This window comes from Pituophis catenifer, unplaced genomic scaffold (genome assembly GCF_029215685.1).
Source record: "Pituophis catenifer annectens isolate HBS135680 unplaced genomic scaffold, rPitCat1.0.hap2 SCAF_2, whole genome shotgun sequence".
Lineage (NCBI taxonomy): Eukaryota > Metazoa > Chordata > Lepidosauria > Squamata > Colubridae > Pituophis > Pituophis catenifer.
This window is the reverse complement of record NW_027256882.1, coordinates 282530405-282550048: the sequence shown is the minus strand read 5'-3', so window position 1 is coordinate 282550048 and position 19644 is coordinate 282530405. Positions and strand designations below refer to the sequence as shown.

Here is a 19644-nt window from a genome sequence, read left to right as displayed (position 1 = left end):
CTACCACCACAAGAAACTGAAATTTGAAAAGCAAAATGGTAAAAGAACAGGAGAAAGTACTTGAAAGCTAGAAATGCATTTATTGTGCACTTACTTTTGTTGCATAAAACTGTTGCTTTGGTAAGTGGTGTTCGGTGCCAGATTGGTTCAATTAACATTTAAAGAGATGTGGATATCTTAGCTTTTGGAAGGGAAAATGTGTATTGTAAAATAATGCAGCATTTTGGAAGAAGTGTGTGGTGCTCTTTCTGAATGTGATACAATTTTGACTGAGAAAAGGAAATACTTCAGATAAAAGGTACCATTTTTAAAATCCGTTTAAAAAGCATGTTGTAATTTGGTAGACTGAGAATGCCTCAAAGATATTATTCTATTGCAGTGTTTTTCAAACTTGGCAACTTTAAGAGGTGTGGATCTTCACTCACAGTTGACCAGGTAGTTCTGAGAGTTGAAGCGCATACATGCTAAAGTTATCAATTTTGAAAAACACTATCCCAGTCAATGGTTGTAAGCTTTGGCTGTGGAGTTGGGGACACCATGTTCTGTAGACAGATCCATGACCCATTGGCTGGACCCTTTGGGCTAGATCAGGGGTGGGCAACCTTAAACACTCAGAGACCCATTTGGACCTGTTTCCAACAGAAAAGAAAATACTAGGAGCCACAAAACCCTTCCTGTGCCTGACTATTTCCTGAGTGGCCACAAAATTAGCATATATAGTTGAATTAAACATTCTGTTTCCATCTGAAACTTTTCGTTTCTTGGATTTATCCATGGTTGGCCTACCAGGGGTTGAAAAGCTTAATAAATTGTGCACCGCTGGGTGTCGCACATTGGCAGTTGTGATGCACATTTTGAGCGACAGGGAGCCGCAGCAGACAGATGAAAGAGCCACTTGCGGCTCCAGAGCCACAGGTTGCTGATCCCTGGGCTAGATTAATATCATAAAGTCAACTAGTGTCTTTAGATTCCTACAGGTGTTGAGACTCTAGAAAGGGGACTGGAGGCTAAAATATATAAAGAACGGTTGCTGGAATTGGGAATGTCTAGTCTTATGAAAAGAAGGACTAGCAGCATTCCAACATCTCAGGGGTTGCCACAAAGAAGAGGGAGTCAATTTATTCTCCAAAGCATTGTTTCTGTGCTATGGTGATTCTGTGTGATTGTAACAGTGTGTTGATTGTATCTGAGCCTTTTTATGTATGGTAACATATTCTTTTCATAGCTTGTATTGTTTGAATGATCAAGTGCTTTTTGATTAAGTTTGCATTTTGTTGGAATATGTTATATAGACAGTCTAAATATGAATATTCTGAGTCAGAATATGGTCTGAATATGGTAGTAGCCCTAACTGAGTGGTGCAGTGGCCTAGAGGTGAAGACCCTTGCCTCCCACTCATAAGAGTTAGGCAGCAACAGATGTTTCTCTATCAGGGTGCAAAGAGAAAATATCTGCTGTGAACCCTGCCTAGGCGTCAGGAAGGGAATCTGGCCAGTAAATGCTCAGCTCCACTCAGTCACCCCAATCCCACCCTAAAGCAAGGAATTACAGGCAGGAGTGAAATGCTACTTGTTTGGGCCAGTTTGCTGAACTGGTAGTAAAAAATGCTACTGGTTCGCCGAACCGGTAGTAAAAAAATGTAAAAAAAAAAAAAAAAGTTCCGACAATCAGCTGAGCAACGAGTGATTGTCAGAACTATTTTTTTTACTTTTTAAGCATTTTTAAGTTAAAAATGCTTTAAAAAGTAAAAAAAAAAAAAAGTTCTGACGATCCCGCGTCGCTCAGCTGATGGTTGGAACTTTTTTTTTTTACTTTTTAGGCATTTTTTTACTACTGGTTCAGGCGAATAGGTAGTAAAAAATGCTTTAAAAAAGTAAAAAAAAGACTGACGATCACAGCTGTGCTGTGCAACCGTCCTCTTTTTTTATTTTTTAAAGCATTTTTTACTACCTATTTGCCCGAGCCTTTAGTAAAAAAATGCTTTTAAAAAGTTTTTAAAAAGGTTCCCACGCGTGACACAGTTGACACCCCCCCCCCCCCCCGCTGTTCTACTTACCTTCCCAAACCTCCTTTTGGCATGCACTGTACGCACGCAGCTCACGTTTGGCGCATGGCGCTTGCATGGCCATCGAACCGGTAGTAAACCGGTTCAGATTTCACCACTGATTACAGGGGCATAAAAAAATGATAGTAGCCCTGATTCAGATATCAGCCTATAGAAAGTAATACAAATGTCCTTCTCTTCTGGCTCAATGTCATCCTTGCAAAGTAGTTCAGACAAGAAGCAAGTCCACGGTGGGTACTAGCTTTACCTTTACTGTATGGTTGCATTAAAAGAAACTTGCAAGCCTCCGCCCCATTTCTTCTGCAGCCTCAACTGCCACCTGTCTGACCATTGCTTAGTTTGTGGCTCTTCCGTTCCCCAAGGTGATCCCCATTTACCATTACATCCGGTCACCATATCTCTTCCATTTCCATCTTCTATGATAGAAAGCTAAGGAATTAACCACTGCAGGACAATTGTTCTGGAAATGTTTCCTGCCTTTTGGTCTGCTTCTGGCTACTTTTTTTTTGTAAAGAAAGAAAAGTGTATGTCGTTTCATTTTGATAGATATTTAGGGAAAATACCCAAAGCCCAAACAACTGTGTCCCTTGTAAACTGATGTCAGGGTTCCAAGTAACACCCCTAATGAAAGAAAATTCCGAGGCTTGAGTTTCCTCAAAGTTCCATTTTATTAGAGATGTCATATTGGCACAGCTGGGAAAACCTGAATCTGAAAGCTTCCAGGATTTCCCCACCCAAAGGAAAGTTCAACACCCACATGTCCATCACATGGTCCAATCAAATCACTGTCCCTACTGGAGATGCCTCCCAGTTTTATCCATCCAGGTGCAGGGCAAGTTGGCCTTGACTCCTTGAGAAAAGAATGTTATTATGACTATATATCAGCCTGGCTCCATATAATTCCACCCTCCCAGTTTCCCACAATAGGCAGGCCTGAAGATCCAATGAAAAAAATGGCTCCCAAGCCTGACAGCTGAATGATCCCAATAGGGTCCCCCCCCCCCCCCGGTTTCATGTCATTTAAGCAGTTTATTAGGAATACTGGACCTGGAAATGAATAAAAAACTTCAATACATCACACTACACATACTCACTGCAGCAAGAATCATATTTGCACAAAACTGGAAACAAATGTCAGCACTCCAAACTACATTCGTTCCAATGCTGACATAAAGAGAAGAAGAGGGGGCAGCTGGCAAGAGGACGCTTGACTCTTCACCTACTTATTTTCCCTGAAGATAATATCCCCTAGGAGATGGGTTGGGAAGGGGGACATTCCTGGGAGCTGAAGTAGTAGATATGGGGAGAGTGATTTGGAAGATGGTCAATGAGACGCAGAGAATTGGGGAACAGAAAAGGAAGGTTTGGGGTCAGGAAGTCAGTGTTGGCTACGACATAACCGGGGACAGATTGTCGTGCTTAATAAATGAAAGATTTCATCAAAGACTATCTGTTTGGAAATGCAATTTATTGAGACAACACCAAAACCTGACAACAAAATAATGTACCCTCAGACAAAATAGTAATTAGGAAAATTCTTGACTATGCAGAAATGGATAAAATGACTATGGAGCTAAAAGAGAGGGATGCTTCGGACTTTTATGAAGTATGGAATAAAATGCACAGTTGGCTCGAAAACAGAAACCAAAACAGGAAATGTTTAACTTAGTACTGATGAAACCTAAATTGGAGTAATTGAACAACATTAAACAAAGAGATGTAAATATAAATGAATATAAATCGGTAGACAAGAATAATGAATACTACTATATGTGTTAATATATACGTTGATGTAATGTTATTATACTACCATTGAGAAGTAAATAGATATGATAGAATAGAGAACCACAAAAGCAAAATAAAGAAAGCCGATACAGAAAGCTGTAAAATGGCCTTAGAGGCAGGGGTGAAATGCTCCTGGATCGGACTGGATCGCCCAATCCGGTAGCAATTTTTCCCTGTGGTTCGGCGATCCAGTAGCGATCGCTGCCCGGGTGTCAGAAGGTTTTGCACATGCGCAGAAGGTGTGCATGTGCATGTGACGTGCACGCGTGGCGCGTGGACTTCCAAACTGGTAAGGAAGGTAAGGAGCCTTGGTGGCGCAGCAGACTAAAGCACTGTTAAGTAGCACCAGCTGCCTGCAATTACTGCAAGTTCAAATCTCACCAGGCTCAAGGTTGACTCAGCCTTCCATCCTTCTGAGGTAGGTAAAATGAGGACCCAGATTGTGGGGGCAATAAACTGACTTTGTATAAAAAAAAGAACACCGCTTAGGGGGGGCCGAAAGCCCTACTAAGCAGGTATATACAAAAGTATGAAGGCTATTGCTTAACGCATTGTAAGCCGCCCTGAAGGGTGAAGGGAGAAGGGTGGCATATAAATCAAACCAATAAACAAATAAATAAATAAATAAGTAGATTTCACCCCTGTTTAGAGGTTATGTGTTGTTTGCTGTGTTTTGTTTTGTTTTTATGTATCTGTGGTTGTTTTTTATGTTGTTTTTAAAGACAAAGCTGTTCAATAAAAGTTATTTAAAAAAAAAAATAAGCAGAACTTTGGACAAAAACCCCAGTCCCATCTTGCAAAATCTTATTTGAAAAATAAACATGCAGATAAAATCAGAGAGGGAGCATTTGGGGGGTGGGGGGACTTTGCAGAAACAAGCATATCTTCAAAAGGATTGGTATCAGTATCAAAATGGGATTGGTAGCTGGGTGTTTCTTTTTTAAAAAAAAGTCTATTATTATTATTATTGGTTATTGGTTCGATTTATATGCTGCCCTTTTTCCGGAGACTCAGGGCGGCTTACAATGCGTTAAGCAATAGCCTTCATACTTTTGTATATAACTGCTTAATAGGGCTTTTGGCCTCCCACAAGCGGTGTTCTTTTTTATACAAAGTCAGCTTATTGCCCCCACAAACCGGGTCCTCATTTTACCTACCTCGAAAGGATGGAAGGCTGAGTCAACCTTGAGCCTGGTGAGATTTGAACTTGCAGTAATTGCTGGCAGCTGGTGTTACTTAACAGTGCTTTAGTCTGCTGCACCACCAAGGTTCTTTGCCTTAGAAAGACTGTCCCCCGTCCCCCCCACACACAAAATTTTATAATCCCCATCACAAGAACCTCACTTGACACACTATTGGTGATGATTCCAGGACACAGGTGCATATCTGGCAAATTCAGGCTGCATAAAATCCACCAGCGCTTTGAATGTAGCTGCCAACCCTCCTCTCAAAAGTTTCATCAAACAGTTATTAGGGGCAATCTTCCATCGTAACCCTTAAACAAAGGACTCCGTTCCAATTGCTCAATTATTTCTGAACAAGAATTGGCGTGGTGCATCTGACAAGGCACTAGCCCCTGGTTGTTGACTACATCGAATCTCATTAATAAAGCCTCCGCTGATTGTCTGAGTGAACAGAGAAACAGAAGCTGAAGGGCTTTCCACCCCCTCCCCCTTTAGTTATTATTATTATTTTATTTCTATTTGCTTTTGTAACGAAACAGGACAATTCATCCTTTGTCTTCCTTGGACTATAGCAAGCGCGTTGCCGCTTGGTTACACGAAGCACAGAACTGTCACCGCTCAACGTTGCTTGGCTGCAAACCAGAAAATGTCTACCCTGTCTTGTCACAATGCTTCCACTCAGCTGGTGGTGGCATCTTCTGCAAATTACTTCTATTTTCTAATTCCGGCATTCGCCCAGATGCTTTGCTCTATGCTGGAGGCCTCTTTGCCACCGGGGGGGAAAAAAAAAAAAACCCACACAAAACAAAAGCAGACCAGAACAAATGAAAGCGAAACTTTCGTTCCTGATGTTTCCTTTGCTCCGTGTGTGTGTGTGTGTGTAGGAAGATTGTCAAATGGAAGACAGCGTAGGACAATGCAGAGGGATTCTGATGGATTTCAAAACTGTTTTTAAAGAAAGCAGCACATTTTCTTCTGATTTGGGAATATCTGCAGTAAACACAAAGATGGAAGAGAGGGAGTGAGAAATATTTTTTCTTTCAAAAAAAAATTATTTGTCTCCTCACCCAAAAAGTTCCAACCTCCCCCCCCACTCCTGATTTTTATAAAATGGATGAAAAGGGTAATATGTTCAGAGCTTAGGAATTTGAAAGAGTCCCTGCAGTTGGAATACACAGCAGGCTCTGGAGATAATAGAATATAATTGGCCATCATTCTTATTGTTTTGCTTTGGTTTTTTTTTTTTAAAAAAAACAGAACCTGAAAAAGCCAGAAGATTTAGGAATTTAGCAGCTATTAGGATTATGTACTCTTTGGTGGGAAAGGAGTAAACATTAATCATGATTAGTATTTTTAGAATTAATCATCATAATACCTGTCCCTTTTCAGAAACATGGCCAAGTTTTAAAATAATTACCTGTCTTCACTTTCTGGGAGAAGTAAGTAGATAGATGAGAGATAGACAGGTAGATGATAGTTTAGTAAATCAAAACTAGTAAAAACAACTACCATTAGCAAGACATGATGATTGTTACAATCCCTGCTACAAAATATGATTTCTATGTATTTTCTCTCTCTATATATATATATGAAAATCCTTATTGTTGGTCCTCTTTAGTTCAGCATTCTAAAGTATTTATTGTGATCAATCAAGGTTGGGTGATCCCAGAAATGGGATTCACATAACTTACCTACCAGTTTGCCCAGCACCAAAAATGTGAGCGCGCGCACCACCTCTGTGCATGCGCCTGGCCTTCCGCTCATGTGTTTTGCTTGTGTGTGCGCTTTCCGCGGATGCGCCCAGCCTCAAAAACATGCCTAAATAGGACAGCATAGAGCCAGGGCGGGTGGATAGGTGGGCGATTTCCACTACCGATTCGCCCAAACCGATCCGAACCGGCTGAATACCACTTCTGGGCAGTGGTGGGATTCAAGTAATTTAACAACCGGTTCTCTGCCCTAATGATTTCTTCCAACAACCAGTTTGCCAAACTGCTCAGAAATTTAACAACCGGTTCTCCCGAAGTGGTGCAAACTGGCTTAATCCCACCACTGCCTCTGGGTGATCCTCAAATACATTGTATGTTCAGAATATCTGTCATTAATTTTAGGCTTGCTAAAATCTTAACCATGGAAATATGGTTGATATGGAGATTGAAAGATATTGCATGATTTAGGTTTTGGAAATCTAGTTCTACCAAACAAGTAATGTCATTTGTCAGCCAGTCATTATATACAGTGGTGGGTTTCAAAAAATTTTATTACCGGTTCTGTGGGCATGGCTTAGTGGGTGTGGCATGGCTTGGTGGGTGTGGCAGGGGAAGGATACTGTAAAATCTCCATTCCCACTCCACTCAAGGGGAAGGTTACTGCAAAATCCCCATTTCCTCCCAATCAACTGGGACTTGGGAGGCAGAGAATAGATGGGGGCGGGGCCAGTCAGAGGTGGTATTTACCAGTTCTCTGAACTCAAAATTTCCGCTACCGGTTCTCCAGAACTGGTCAGAACCTGCTGAAACCCACCTCTGCTCTGACACCTCTCGTGTCTTGCTTACTGCAGATTCCTGCATCTTCTGCTGCATTATATACCAATGACTGATTAGAGCAGTGGTTCTTAACCTGTGGGTCGGGACCCCTTTGGGGGTCAAATGACCCTTTCACAGGGGTCGCCTAAGACCATCAGAAAACACATATTTTCAGTGGTTTTAGGAATAATTTTATTGTTGGGGGTCACCACAACATGAGGAACCGTATTAAAGGGTCGCAGCATTAGGACGGTTGAGAGCCACTGGATTAGAGGCAGGAATGATTTATATTTCCTATTTTTAAAAAAACGAAGTATGCTGATACCTATCAGTTTCTTAATTCCACCAATATAAGATAGGTTGGGAATAGTTATTTTTCAGCCTCTTATCCAGTAGCAAGTAACTATAGGGGAAGAAGTGGCAAAACCTGAGGGTGGAAGCAAAAGAGGGATTAGCCCAGAATCTCTACATAGCCACAAGTGGACTAAGTCCAACCCTCCATCCCAAGGTTTGGTTGACCCTTATCTAACTCCAACAGGTGCTAGCTATTAGTTGAGAAGATTCCTGTGCATAGGCTGCTTAGCAATAAACCAGTTTAATCATACTTTCATGTGTAGACCTGGTCTTTTTGGCCTGACTATCTAATAACAATACTCAGCAGAGTACTCATTTCCTATGCCTTGAAAAAGATGATATCTGCAGACTGTAAACTGTAGCATCAACCAATTGGCAACCAAATGCAGGTCCACGAAGCTGATGTTACATGCTCCCAATGTCAGGAGCCAGACAGTATATGGTCCTCTGCATTTTGGGCCAATTGTAGTTGCCTACTAGTCTTCAAGGGCAGCCCTAAGAAGAACTCATTGGAGTAGTTGAACTAAATGGTGATATTTTCACCATCCAGATGACTTCCTTTTCGGAATCTGATCCCCAATCCCCTTCTGTCTTCTTTTCTCAAGACACACATATCATTTAATCTTTCTTCCAAGATCTTAATTATCATGTGATCATCCTTATTGCTCTTGATTGAATCTATTGCAATTTGGCTGAAGTTTTCTTAAAAGACCTGTCCCCACAATAACCACAGTGGTTATATGGGGAACTAACGTGTGTGAGAACACCAAGAAAGAGTCACTTAATTCAATCAGCTCTAAACAGATCCAGTCATGCATTTGGATTAAATAACACAATCTAGCTGGGTTGCAGAAGTAACTAAACCCAATTATACATTTTGCATAACTAGTACTCTAAGAAAAATCAAATCATGGATTGACAGTAACAAGTCAAGTTGCACTATTGCATATAATGCATTTATTTATATATAGATTGAATTATTGAATTTATTAATTATTCAGTTATGTCCAATCCATTTTTTTTTTACCTAGCGAGATTGTTCTGGATTTTATTTCTGTCTACATTATGTTTGCAAAATCCCCACAATCTACTTGGAAATTTTCCCCTTTAAAGGAAAGGATAAAAATGAGGAGGTTTATCTGTCAAGTCTTCTGCTGACAAATTTATGCTGACTTGATAATTTCCTTTTTTTTAAAAGTCCTTACAATCCGGTCACTGCTTCTAATAAGTATAGGTAGTTTAAAAAGAATGGAAAGAAAACATGTATTTATTCATTTCTTTCTTTTGTCTTTGTCTTTTATTAGACAAATTTTTTGTTTTTTGTTTTTTTTAATTTGTTTTTTGTTTTTTAATTTGTTTTTTGCTTTTTTAATTTGTTTTTTTTTAAAATAGGAGTTAAATGGAACTTAAATGCAAGTTAAAATGAACTATTATTCCTTGAGATTTCTGGTTTGGAAACTAAAGAGGCAATTTCATCCATGCTGAATTCAAAGCAAAAAATTATAGTCAGTCAAAGTAATCTAGAAATGGGATAATATTTGCCCTATGCCTCAGGCCAATAGATTGTTCATACATAAAATAATCTTGAAGCTTTGCAAGGGATAGAGGTACTAAGTGAAATATTATTTTAGCCTGCATGCACAAAACAAAAAAGAAAATAAAGGGTGAGAGACACATTGGGTTTGTGACTATGAAAATGGCCTGTTTGCTCTCCAGTCCTAATGATTATGACTCAATATTGTGCAACTTTACTGAGGATCAAATGCCAATGACTCTGCAATTAACTTGACTGAGAAGTTGATTATGCTGAAAGCTCCTATGATGATAACGACTTTGCATTCCTAATTGTGCCTTTCATGCCAGAGCACTTCATACATTGACAGGAAAAAAGCATTTAAGAGAAATAATTTCAGGTATACTGAAGCTGGAAGCACTTCGTCTAATGAAAAAAAAAATAATCAACTCCTCAATTTAACATCTTCTTTCTCAAGTGCATGATGGGTTCTTCAAGAAGTTATAAGCGATTGCTGGATTTGTTTCATGAATTTTCAGGATAATATCAGCATGGTACAGGATTGCCCTGTGGCCTTTTATTATGAGAGTTCCATAGTTTTGTATAATCATTTAGGACCTGGCATCTGTTGTGAACGATATATTGTGGCTTCACTCTTTTATCTGGCTTTTCTAGCCCCAATTATTGGAGCAAGCATGAATGAACCCCACTGTGCTAGAGACGGTAGGGAAGATAATGTGGACGTTAAAGAAGTAATTTGGAAACCTTTTGGTGTGTTTGTTTGATTCTTTTATTAAGGAAAAAAATGACTATTATGAAATACTTTGAATAAGCTGGCAAAAATGAAAGGATGGGAGAAGATGACCCTGGAGTGAAAAGCAGACTGATAGCATAAAGCAGGCTGGTGCTTTTCCTAGAGGGTATGAAAAGGGTCATTTTAGGAGCATGATAAAGAATAAATGTTTATATTAGCTAGTTTTAACATCAGAAAGGGAGGGCAGAGAAAGAACCCTTCAAATGCAGAACATTTGAAGCACCAGAAGAGTCTCCACAATAAGGTTACCCACCCTCTTCTGAAGTAGCATTCCTAGTGTGAAAGTTGTATATTAATTTATATTACTGTATCTTTGTAATGCTTTGCATCATCTTGAGATCTTAATCTTAATTTTGTAGGCTTCCTAGCTCTTTAGAACTTCTCTTGCCAGGAGCCCAGTGATCACTGTTGTTTTTTTGCATGCCAACAAACTATATTTTGTTGCAATATCACCAAATGCTTTGGTTTCTTGGAATGGAATGGAATGGAATGGAATGGAATGGAATAGAATAGAATAGAATAGAATAGAATAGAATAGAATAGAATAGAATAGAATAGAAAATAGAAAATAGAAAATAGGATAGGATAGGATAGGATAGGATAGGATAGGATAGGATAGGATAGGATAGGATAGGATAGGATAGGATAGCAATAGCAATAGCAATAGCACTTAGACTTATATATCACTTTACAGTGCTTTACAGCCCTCCCTAAGCGGTTTACATAGTCAGCCTATTGCCCCCAACAATCTGGGTCCTCATTTTACTCACCTCAGAAGAATGGAAGGCTGAGTCAACCTTTGAGCCTGGTGAGATTTGAACTGCCAAATTGCAGGCAACCGGCAGTCAGCAGAAGTAGCTTGCAGTACCGCATTTTAACCAGTGTGCCACCATGGCATAGAATAGTTCTTTCTTGGCCACATTTGATTGGGCACACAAGGAATTTGTCTCTGATGCACAAGCTCTCAGTGCATATACAAACACCAAAGTAATACCATCATAAATTACCAGTAGGAGAAGTAATAGGAAAGGTGAGAAGGATAATAGTAACCCAGCCCTACTACATGGGTAAATATCCTTAGACATAAGACAGTGTTGTGGGAATTAGGTGTTCAGCAGAGTGTTGGCACAAGGGAAAAAATCTGTCTGTTTCTCTAGTTGTTTGGGCATGAAATTCCCTAAAGCAGCATCCTAAGGGGAGGAGTTAAAACAGTTTATTTCCAGGACGTGAGAGGTCTGTAGATATTTTCTTAGCCCTCTTTTTTTATATACCGCTTTACAGTGCTTTACAGCCCCATCTAAGCAGTTTACAGAGTCAGCCTATTGTCCCCCAACAATCTGGATCCTCATTTTACTCACCTCAGAAGAATGGAAGGACAAGTCAACCATGAGCCTGGTGGGAGTTGATCTGCCAATTGCAGGCAGCCGGCAGTCAGCAGAAACAGCGTGCAGTACTGCACTCTAACCACTGTGCCACTGAGGCTCTTTCTGACTTGTGCAGGTCCTCAATGGAAGACAGGATGGTTTCAAGTGTTTTTTCCTGCAGTCCTAACTATCCATTGAAGTCTGTACCCATCCCGTTTGGTTGCTGTACCAAACCAGACAGTTATAGAAGTTAGTGGGCATTTTTCCCACAACAACAAATTATACATAGATTTTTATTCCTCTGTAGTTCAGGACATGCCTGGTATCTGTTAACGTCCATTCTCAAGAGACAAGCAAAGGCATTTTTATGCTGGAGGTAAAGCATAAGATGACAAGACTAAAAGTTGGTTCTTTTTCAGTACCATCTACATGCTAAAATAACCCATCAAAAATGTGTATATCTTTAATCACACTTATTAGATTTTTTTTTTATTTTTGCTAAACCATTGAAACTAACAAGCCTGTTTCGGTGCACTGCTGAGTCTAAAGTTATTATGGATATTCAGAGATAGGTGAGAAAGTGTTTAGCATGATGGTGAAAGCTTTTCAAATTCTGCAATTATAAGAAATCAAGTCATTTTGTATCATTTTACCACACTTGAAATATTCATTGATTTATCTCTCCATCTATCTATCTACAAGGGCTTATATATTGCTCCAATCAAAAAGAACTCTTGAATATCTTGTATCTCCCCTTTGCTAACAAGGTTAAAAAAACCAACAGTTGCACCAAATATCCATTAGCAATTACAGCTGAAAGTTTCTACATGAGAGGAACTTTTCTGAGAGGAACAGCTCTGTAGCGGACAAGAAAAGCTCTACAGAGAATCATTAAAACTGCCCAGAATATCATCGGGCTCCAGCTACCAGCCCTGGACGACATCTTCAAATCTTGCTGTTTGAGGAAGTTGCAGAACATTCTCAGAGACTCTTCCCATCCTGCTTATAATCTTTTTGGACTGTTGCCTTCTGGCAGAAGATACAGAACAATTAAAACTCGGACCACACGTTTTCTGAATAGTTTTTATCCCAGAGCTATAATTGCACTCAACAATGAACTAAAGGGCCACCATCAGTGAGCTGTTAGACAGCATTACTTGGTCTGTTGTGTGGATGTTTGGGTGGTTTAGGAGCGGGGAATTTGTGGTGGGGGATGGGTGTTTGGGGATTGTTATGTGTCTTGGGCCTGGTCTTTGGGTGTTAAGTGAATTTTGTTGTATGGGTATACTGTGTATACACGAACAATAACAATAAAGTTATTATTATTACTTACTTTGTTCATTAAACATGAAACTCAATCAACTGAACATTCAAAAATGCATGACAAATACCATTGACTGGTGCTAATGGTTGATACGGGTTGCTGCCAGCGTCCTAGGTATCAACCAAGTACCTTCTTAAGATGTACGATGTTCCAAGTAGTGCAGTTTTTTGCAGTTCCGCTGGCATTATTGCAGGAAGCTGCAATTCGCTGATGTATCTTATAAAATTCTTGGACATGATACCAAGTGCCCCAATGACAATGGATATCACTGTTACATGTTTCATCCATAGCCGTGTAGTTTCGATGGCCAGGTCGCGATATTTCATGATTTTTTTTCCAGTTCTTTTTCTTCGACTCTGGCATCTCCTGGTACCGTAATGTCAATAAATTGTACGTTTCGGTTTTCGACAACTGTGATATCTGGCGTGTTTTGTTCCAAGTGACGATTTGTCTGTATTCAAAAGTCCCACAAGATCTTCATCTTACTCGAGTCCTACAAGATCTTCACCTTAATTTTCTATAACTTTTTCCACTTTATGTTCCCAAAATATTATTATTATTATTATCATCATCATTACCATTACCATTACCATTACCATTACCATTATTATTATTTCAGTCATCCGTGTTGGTTTTAGTCCAAGTGCAGGAGAGACTTTTAAAGTTCTACACAACCCACTTCCATGTGTACCAAAAGTTAAGCATCTACGTTCTATGGGAAAGAGGCTGGCCCTTGATAGAATAATACAGTTACCTGGACTAGAAAAGAAACGTAAAAACTGAAGTTAGTGTTGTGGCTCCGATCACCAAGCCTGTGTATATCGGCAGGAGAGGACTCCGAGAGTGAAGGAGAGGAGTTGGCAAGGCCTCCCTCTCCAGGACCCTCCTCTCTGGCAATGCCTCCGGTGTCTTCCGAAGGCCAAGAGAGAGGGCTGGGGCCAAGCACTTCCACGCAGCCGCAGATGAACAGTAATGATTATGATGATGAGTCTTGGCTGGACCCTCGACAGCGTCGCAGAGATATGCGTGCGCAGCAGAGGAAGAGGTGTGCCAGCGATTAGGCTGAGTCACTGGACCACACCCCACAGGGTATAAAAGGGGGTGTGGTGGCGGTTCAAGCTCTGTGATGAGCAAAAACTGATATTGAACAAACCTCTCTGCATTGCTGGACTTTTTGAGTATTCTCTTATCTTTTGTGTGTTGGCTTTGAAAAAACACTCCCTTCGTAAGTAAAAGACTCTTGGCAGCCAGCCACTGGGTTGCTGCCAATTCTGCTCTTAGAGAAACCTTTGTCGGCTGGTTTATTTCACTATTGACTGTCTGTGGGGGTGCGTGTGTGAGACGGGGACAGAACAGTTATGAGAGAATTTGAATCATTGTAAAAGGAGTGCAAATCACATGTGTTGGTCATGGGAAGTATGCCCAGCTCTTCTATCAGATCTCTCATCTTTTGAGAGCAAATTTTCTGATTGGAACCACATTCTTCACCTATTTTGTCACTTTAAACTAGCAACCCTGGATAGTAAAGGAAAGCTGGAGTCAAAGCCCTCCAAGATTTTACTTTAGAAAGTCTGTTTTCACGTTGACCTACAAATATTGCCTTCTCTAACAATGTTGACTCTCTTAAACATCCCACTGACCCCCTTTCAAGCTCTGGACTCAGCTGGCTATTCAGTTCTGATGTTTGTTTGTTTTTTTCCCTCAGGTCGTCATGGAGATGGAGCCTATTGGCCCGTTGACACGAATTTGATTGACAGGAGCAGCCTCAATGGTAAATATGACTAAAGCCAAATTCTTCCCTTTTCGATTGTCATTGGTTATTTCTGTCTGATCTGTCTGATTTTTACATTTTTCTACCTTTTCTTCTCTCCCATTTCATCTCAGTGCCCCTTAGATGAGGCCAGAGTTTCAACTTTGGGAAGACCTCAAGTAAATTGGCACAGGAGTCCCTCTTAAAAGTTAGAGTATGGGTTGACTGACTTCATGGCTGAAATGGGCATGGAGATGATTTTAACTGGTTCAGAGCTTATCTGTGGGGGGGGGGTTAAAGACACTGAGCTTGTCTGCTGGAAAGCTGACAGTCTGATTTCAAGACCCGAGCACCACATAACCTAGCAGTTATGCAAATGTTAGTAGATTAATAAATATACTTTGGTGGGAAGGTAACAGCATTCAGTGTGCCTTTGGAATATAGTCATGCTGGCCACATTACCATGGAAAATGTCTTCAGACAATACTAGCTCCCTTGGCCAAGAAATGGGGATAATAAGCACCATGAACTAGAGTGGGACATGCCATAACAGGAAAACCTTTACCTTCAGAGCTTAACTACAGCATATTCACTTAAAGCCAACAGGCAAAGTCCAATTTAGCAATATTCTTAAAAAGATTTTACCAACATAGTTTACAATATATTGCTTTTACTCAGGGGTGAAATCCAGCAGGTTCTAACAGGTTCTGGAGAACCGGTAGCAGAAATTTTGAGTAGTTTGGAGAACTGGCAAATACCAGCTCTGGCTGCCCCCAGAGTGGGGTGGGAATGGAGATTTTGCAGTATCCTTTCCCCAGGAGTGGGGTGGGAATGGGGATTTTGCAATATCCTTCCCCTGCCATACCCACCAAGCCACGCCCACAGAACCAGTAGGGAAAAAAATTGGATTTCACCCCTGCTTTGACTGATTTTTCTTTTCTTTCTTTTTCATTTTTTTCATTCCATTTTTCTATTTACAATCTACATCTACATCTAATTTTGGAACATTGACATACAGTCATGCTATCAATATCAATATCGTGTTGTTTTTTTTAATTTGATTTATATGCCGCCCTTCTCCGGAGACTCAGGGCGGCTTACAATGTGTTAAGCAATAGTCTTCATACTTTTGTATATTTATACAAAGTCAGCTTATTGCCCCCACAAACTGGGTCCTCATTTCACCTACCTTAGAAAGGATGGAAGGATGAGTCAACCTTGAGCCTGGTGAGAATTGAACCTGCTGTAATTGCAGGCAGCTGTGTTAATAACAGGGTGCTTTAAACCCCTGTGCTACCAAGGCTCTTCATGGTTATGATTTTTAAGCATTGTAAGACATTTTGAGTTTCTTAAAAGTAACATGATGAACTTAGTTCTGTACATTTCTATGCATATGTATTAATGAAATAGAGCAGGGGTATCAAACTCAAGGCTGGGGGGCCGAATCTGGCCCTCGGGGTGCTTAGATCTGGCCCACTGGAAAACAGTGACGGACTGACCCGCAGTGCCTCTGCCAGTGAAAATGGAGCTTGGAAACGCCACATGCAGCCCACCCGAGCACCGTTTTTGCTGGCAAGGGGTTGCAGGAGGCCGTCACAGCTGAAAACTGAGTTTGGGAACCTGTTTTTTGCTGGCAGAGTGCTCAGGCCGCCACTGGCGCCCCCAACACAAGTGATGTCGAGCTGTCCACGACCACCACGCCCATTTCCCCCAGCCCCCCCCCCCAAGGTCAAACGCAACCCTGATGTGACTCTCAATGAAATCAAGTGTGACACCCCTGAAATAGAGGATTTTAAATTTTATGACAATTTTTCATTGCTTATTTACTGGTACCTTCTTGTTATCAGCTGTGTCCCTTTTTGCCTTGTTTTCCTTTTATACAGCTATTTACTCTATTCCTTTAAATGTTTCAATAAACAAATCATAACAGAATATAACACACCCAAATAGCAAGAATTGTGACAGTCTATATGGCTGAATCATGTGTTTGTGTGGTTGATACGTGTTCGGAGTTGTGTTCCCATCACATCAGGGCGGGGAAAAAATGGGTAACCATGTCCCTCTACATTATTTTCTGGCAAAGCAGAACACAGATCTACAGATCTGACTTTTCATTGCCACCACAATGGTAACTTCCTAATAAGGCTGTCTATTTATGATTACAGTGGTTCGTAGACTAACTAAACCTCTGAACCTTCACTTCATTTCACTTATGGTCATTCAAAATTCCAGCCATCTTAGACAAGTCAATATAACGTAGCTCCTTACGTACATTCATGTGGGCTTCCTTGGCAATTTGCAAAGCTTTTGCTCACATAACATTTTACATAGGTAACATAGCTGCCAGGAATGTTGATTCATACAACGATTTACTGCTGATTGCAGGGTAAAAGAAACAAGTAAAGTTGCTGATTAGGAATATTGTTTTGAATGTTCTTAATTAAGAAGATTTTGGTTTGACAGCCATGGCATACAAATTATTTGAACTGGCATGGAACATTTCCCTAAAAAATTAATTCTTCAATAGATATCTAGTAATTGTTTTGGATACTTGTCACTAGGATGCTGTTCAGTGCAATATGGAGACATTTCATGGAGCCCCAGACAATCAGCTGCTTGTGCTAATCAGGCTGTGTTGAAGCTGAAACGGGCTGTTTGCTGTTTGTTGCAAGGAGGCAAATTGCTGGGAGGCAGAGGCCAAAGGGTAGGGGCCGGCGGGTGGGCAGGGCTACATTCAGTGTATAAGATGCACCCAAATTTAAGTTCATCTTATACTCTGAAAAATATGGTAATTTAGCAGAAGTAAAATGCATTTGAGGATGTAACATTTCTATTTTATATTTTAAGGGTCCTAATGGAAATTTAATTTTAATTAAGCCTGGCCCAATATAGCAAACTGTGAAGGAAAATCTCCTATGGTTTTCAAAAGATTAATACAATGTAATAATTACTAACTTTGTTTGAACATGCTATCATTACACCATTCCCTGACTAATGGGAATTCAGAATTTTCAAACTATTGAATACATTAGGAAAAATAAGTAGCTGAAGGTTGCACAAAGCCACTCATAAAAATACAACATTAGTACCAAGCCAATAGCTGATTACATCAGATCGGTTCGTTTTTCAACACATGAAATGAAAAAGGAATGCTTAATGTTGTCATTATATCCCTTTGTATATTAGGGGCATGAATCAGAAATAGTATCATGAAATCTGGATGCTGACAGTCAGGATATTATTTGATAGCTAACAATTTTCTGTATCAAAGGCAGAATAAATGAAGCTTCTTGATTGTTGTTATAATTTTGTCTTGTTAGTGATAGAAACCAAGGCCTTCTAGGTTTGTTTCTCGGATTCCCCCTGTCCCTAAACGTACAAATGTTCGAAATCAAATAAGGGAACGAAAAAACCCAGCTATTTACAAAGAATGATGGACAGGCTCATGAAAATATTGCAGTCTATGGAGATTCTCAATCATCCAGGTCATCGATGTTCCAAAGGTGCTTTTCCAAAAGGCAAATGGATTTTCCTGGCTTTTTCCTTGAAAATGTTTCGCTTCTCAACTGAAGAAGTTTCTTCAGTTCTAAGTGAATGGCAGGGAACGGTTTCTTCATGATTTAATGGTTTCCTCATGGAAAGCACCTTTGGGATATCACATGTAAAATTATGATTGACTATAGGAAGTCATGGTTCTATGTTTAAGAGAAAGAGAGAGAGAGGGAGAGAGAGGGAGAGGGAAAGGGAGAGGGAGAGAGAGAAAGAGAGCTTTTTAAGAGATATATCCTAAGGTTTTGAGGCTACAACTTGATGTTCCAGGACCACATATGACCCTGGAAACCTTGCATACTACTTGAAGGACCATTCACATAGAATAAATGGTAGATTCCTCTTTTATATTTGTTTGGAGAAACAAAATGTATATTTTGTTGTGTATATGAGATGGTGATGGAATGGTTTAAATCCAGGGTGTCATATTATATCTCAAGACTTGGTGATAGGGTTATATCTAGATTGAACAACCAAGAAGTAGTTGCAGACAGAGATAAAGATCCAAGAGAGGAATATGGGAGGCAAGTCAAAAAAAGCATAGCAATTAAAGTATTGAAGCGGGCAAGAGATGATGGATAGATGATTTCTCCTTTCTGTTGTTGTTCTGATTTGCTTTTCTTTTTCTCTCGCTTTCTTTTCTTTTTTTAGGTAGGCGACATGACTAGACGTTAGGTAGGATAGAAAGAAAATGTTTTTTAATAAAGGGCAATATTATTAAAAGTTAGAATAAGAGATAGAGATAAGTGAAGGGGAAATATTAGTGTATCTACTTTTATATTTATTTATTTATTTTATTTTTTTATTTTTATTTTTATATGCCGCCCTTCTCCGGAGACTCAGGGCGGCTTACAATGCATTAAGCAATAGCCTTCATACTTTTGTATATTTTATACAAAGTCAGCTTATTGCCCCCACAACCGGGTCCTCATTTTACCCACCTTAGAAAGGATGGAAGGCTGAGTCGACCTTGAGCCTGGTGAGAATTGAACTCGCAGTAATTGCAGGCAGCTGGATGTTAAATGCTGCCTTAGTAGGAGGCATTAGCCTCCTACGCCACTCAGGCTCCTATATATAATAAAATAAAAGCAATAACAAGAAAACAAGGAATAATTGGATAATGATAAACTGCAACTTAATATAAATGTGTATTATTAATAGAAATAAGTTGATTGAATGAAATAATTATGATTAATTTTACTAGTTTTATTCGCATTAGAATGTATGATAACCAGGTGCCACACTGTTCATGCACTGATATATTTGTAAAAAAATAAAAAAAACAAAAAACTTGCAAAAAAAAAAGAGAGAGACTGGGCAATAGGTATTACTAGAGTAGTATTAACATGAATTGGATGGCTTCATAGAGGCCCAGTCTACTAAGGCTATTCGTCCTAAAGATTACATGTGGTCTCCG

General features: G+C 39.8%; 1 protein-coding gene across 1 annotated transcript in view; it reads left to right on the top strand.

Annotated features, from left to right (window-relative positions):
• Positions 1–19644, top strand: part of DCC (DCC netrin 1 receptor) — a 764852-nt gene that overhangs the window by 654636 nt on the left and 90572 nt on the right. The window contains exon 22 of the mRNA XM_070934567.1: positions 14634–14699. Coding sequence (XP_070790668.1) covers positions 14634–14699 — 66 coding nt within the window. The remainder of the gene's footprint in view (positions 1–14633; positions 14700–19644) is intronic.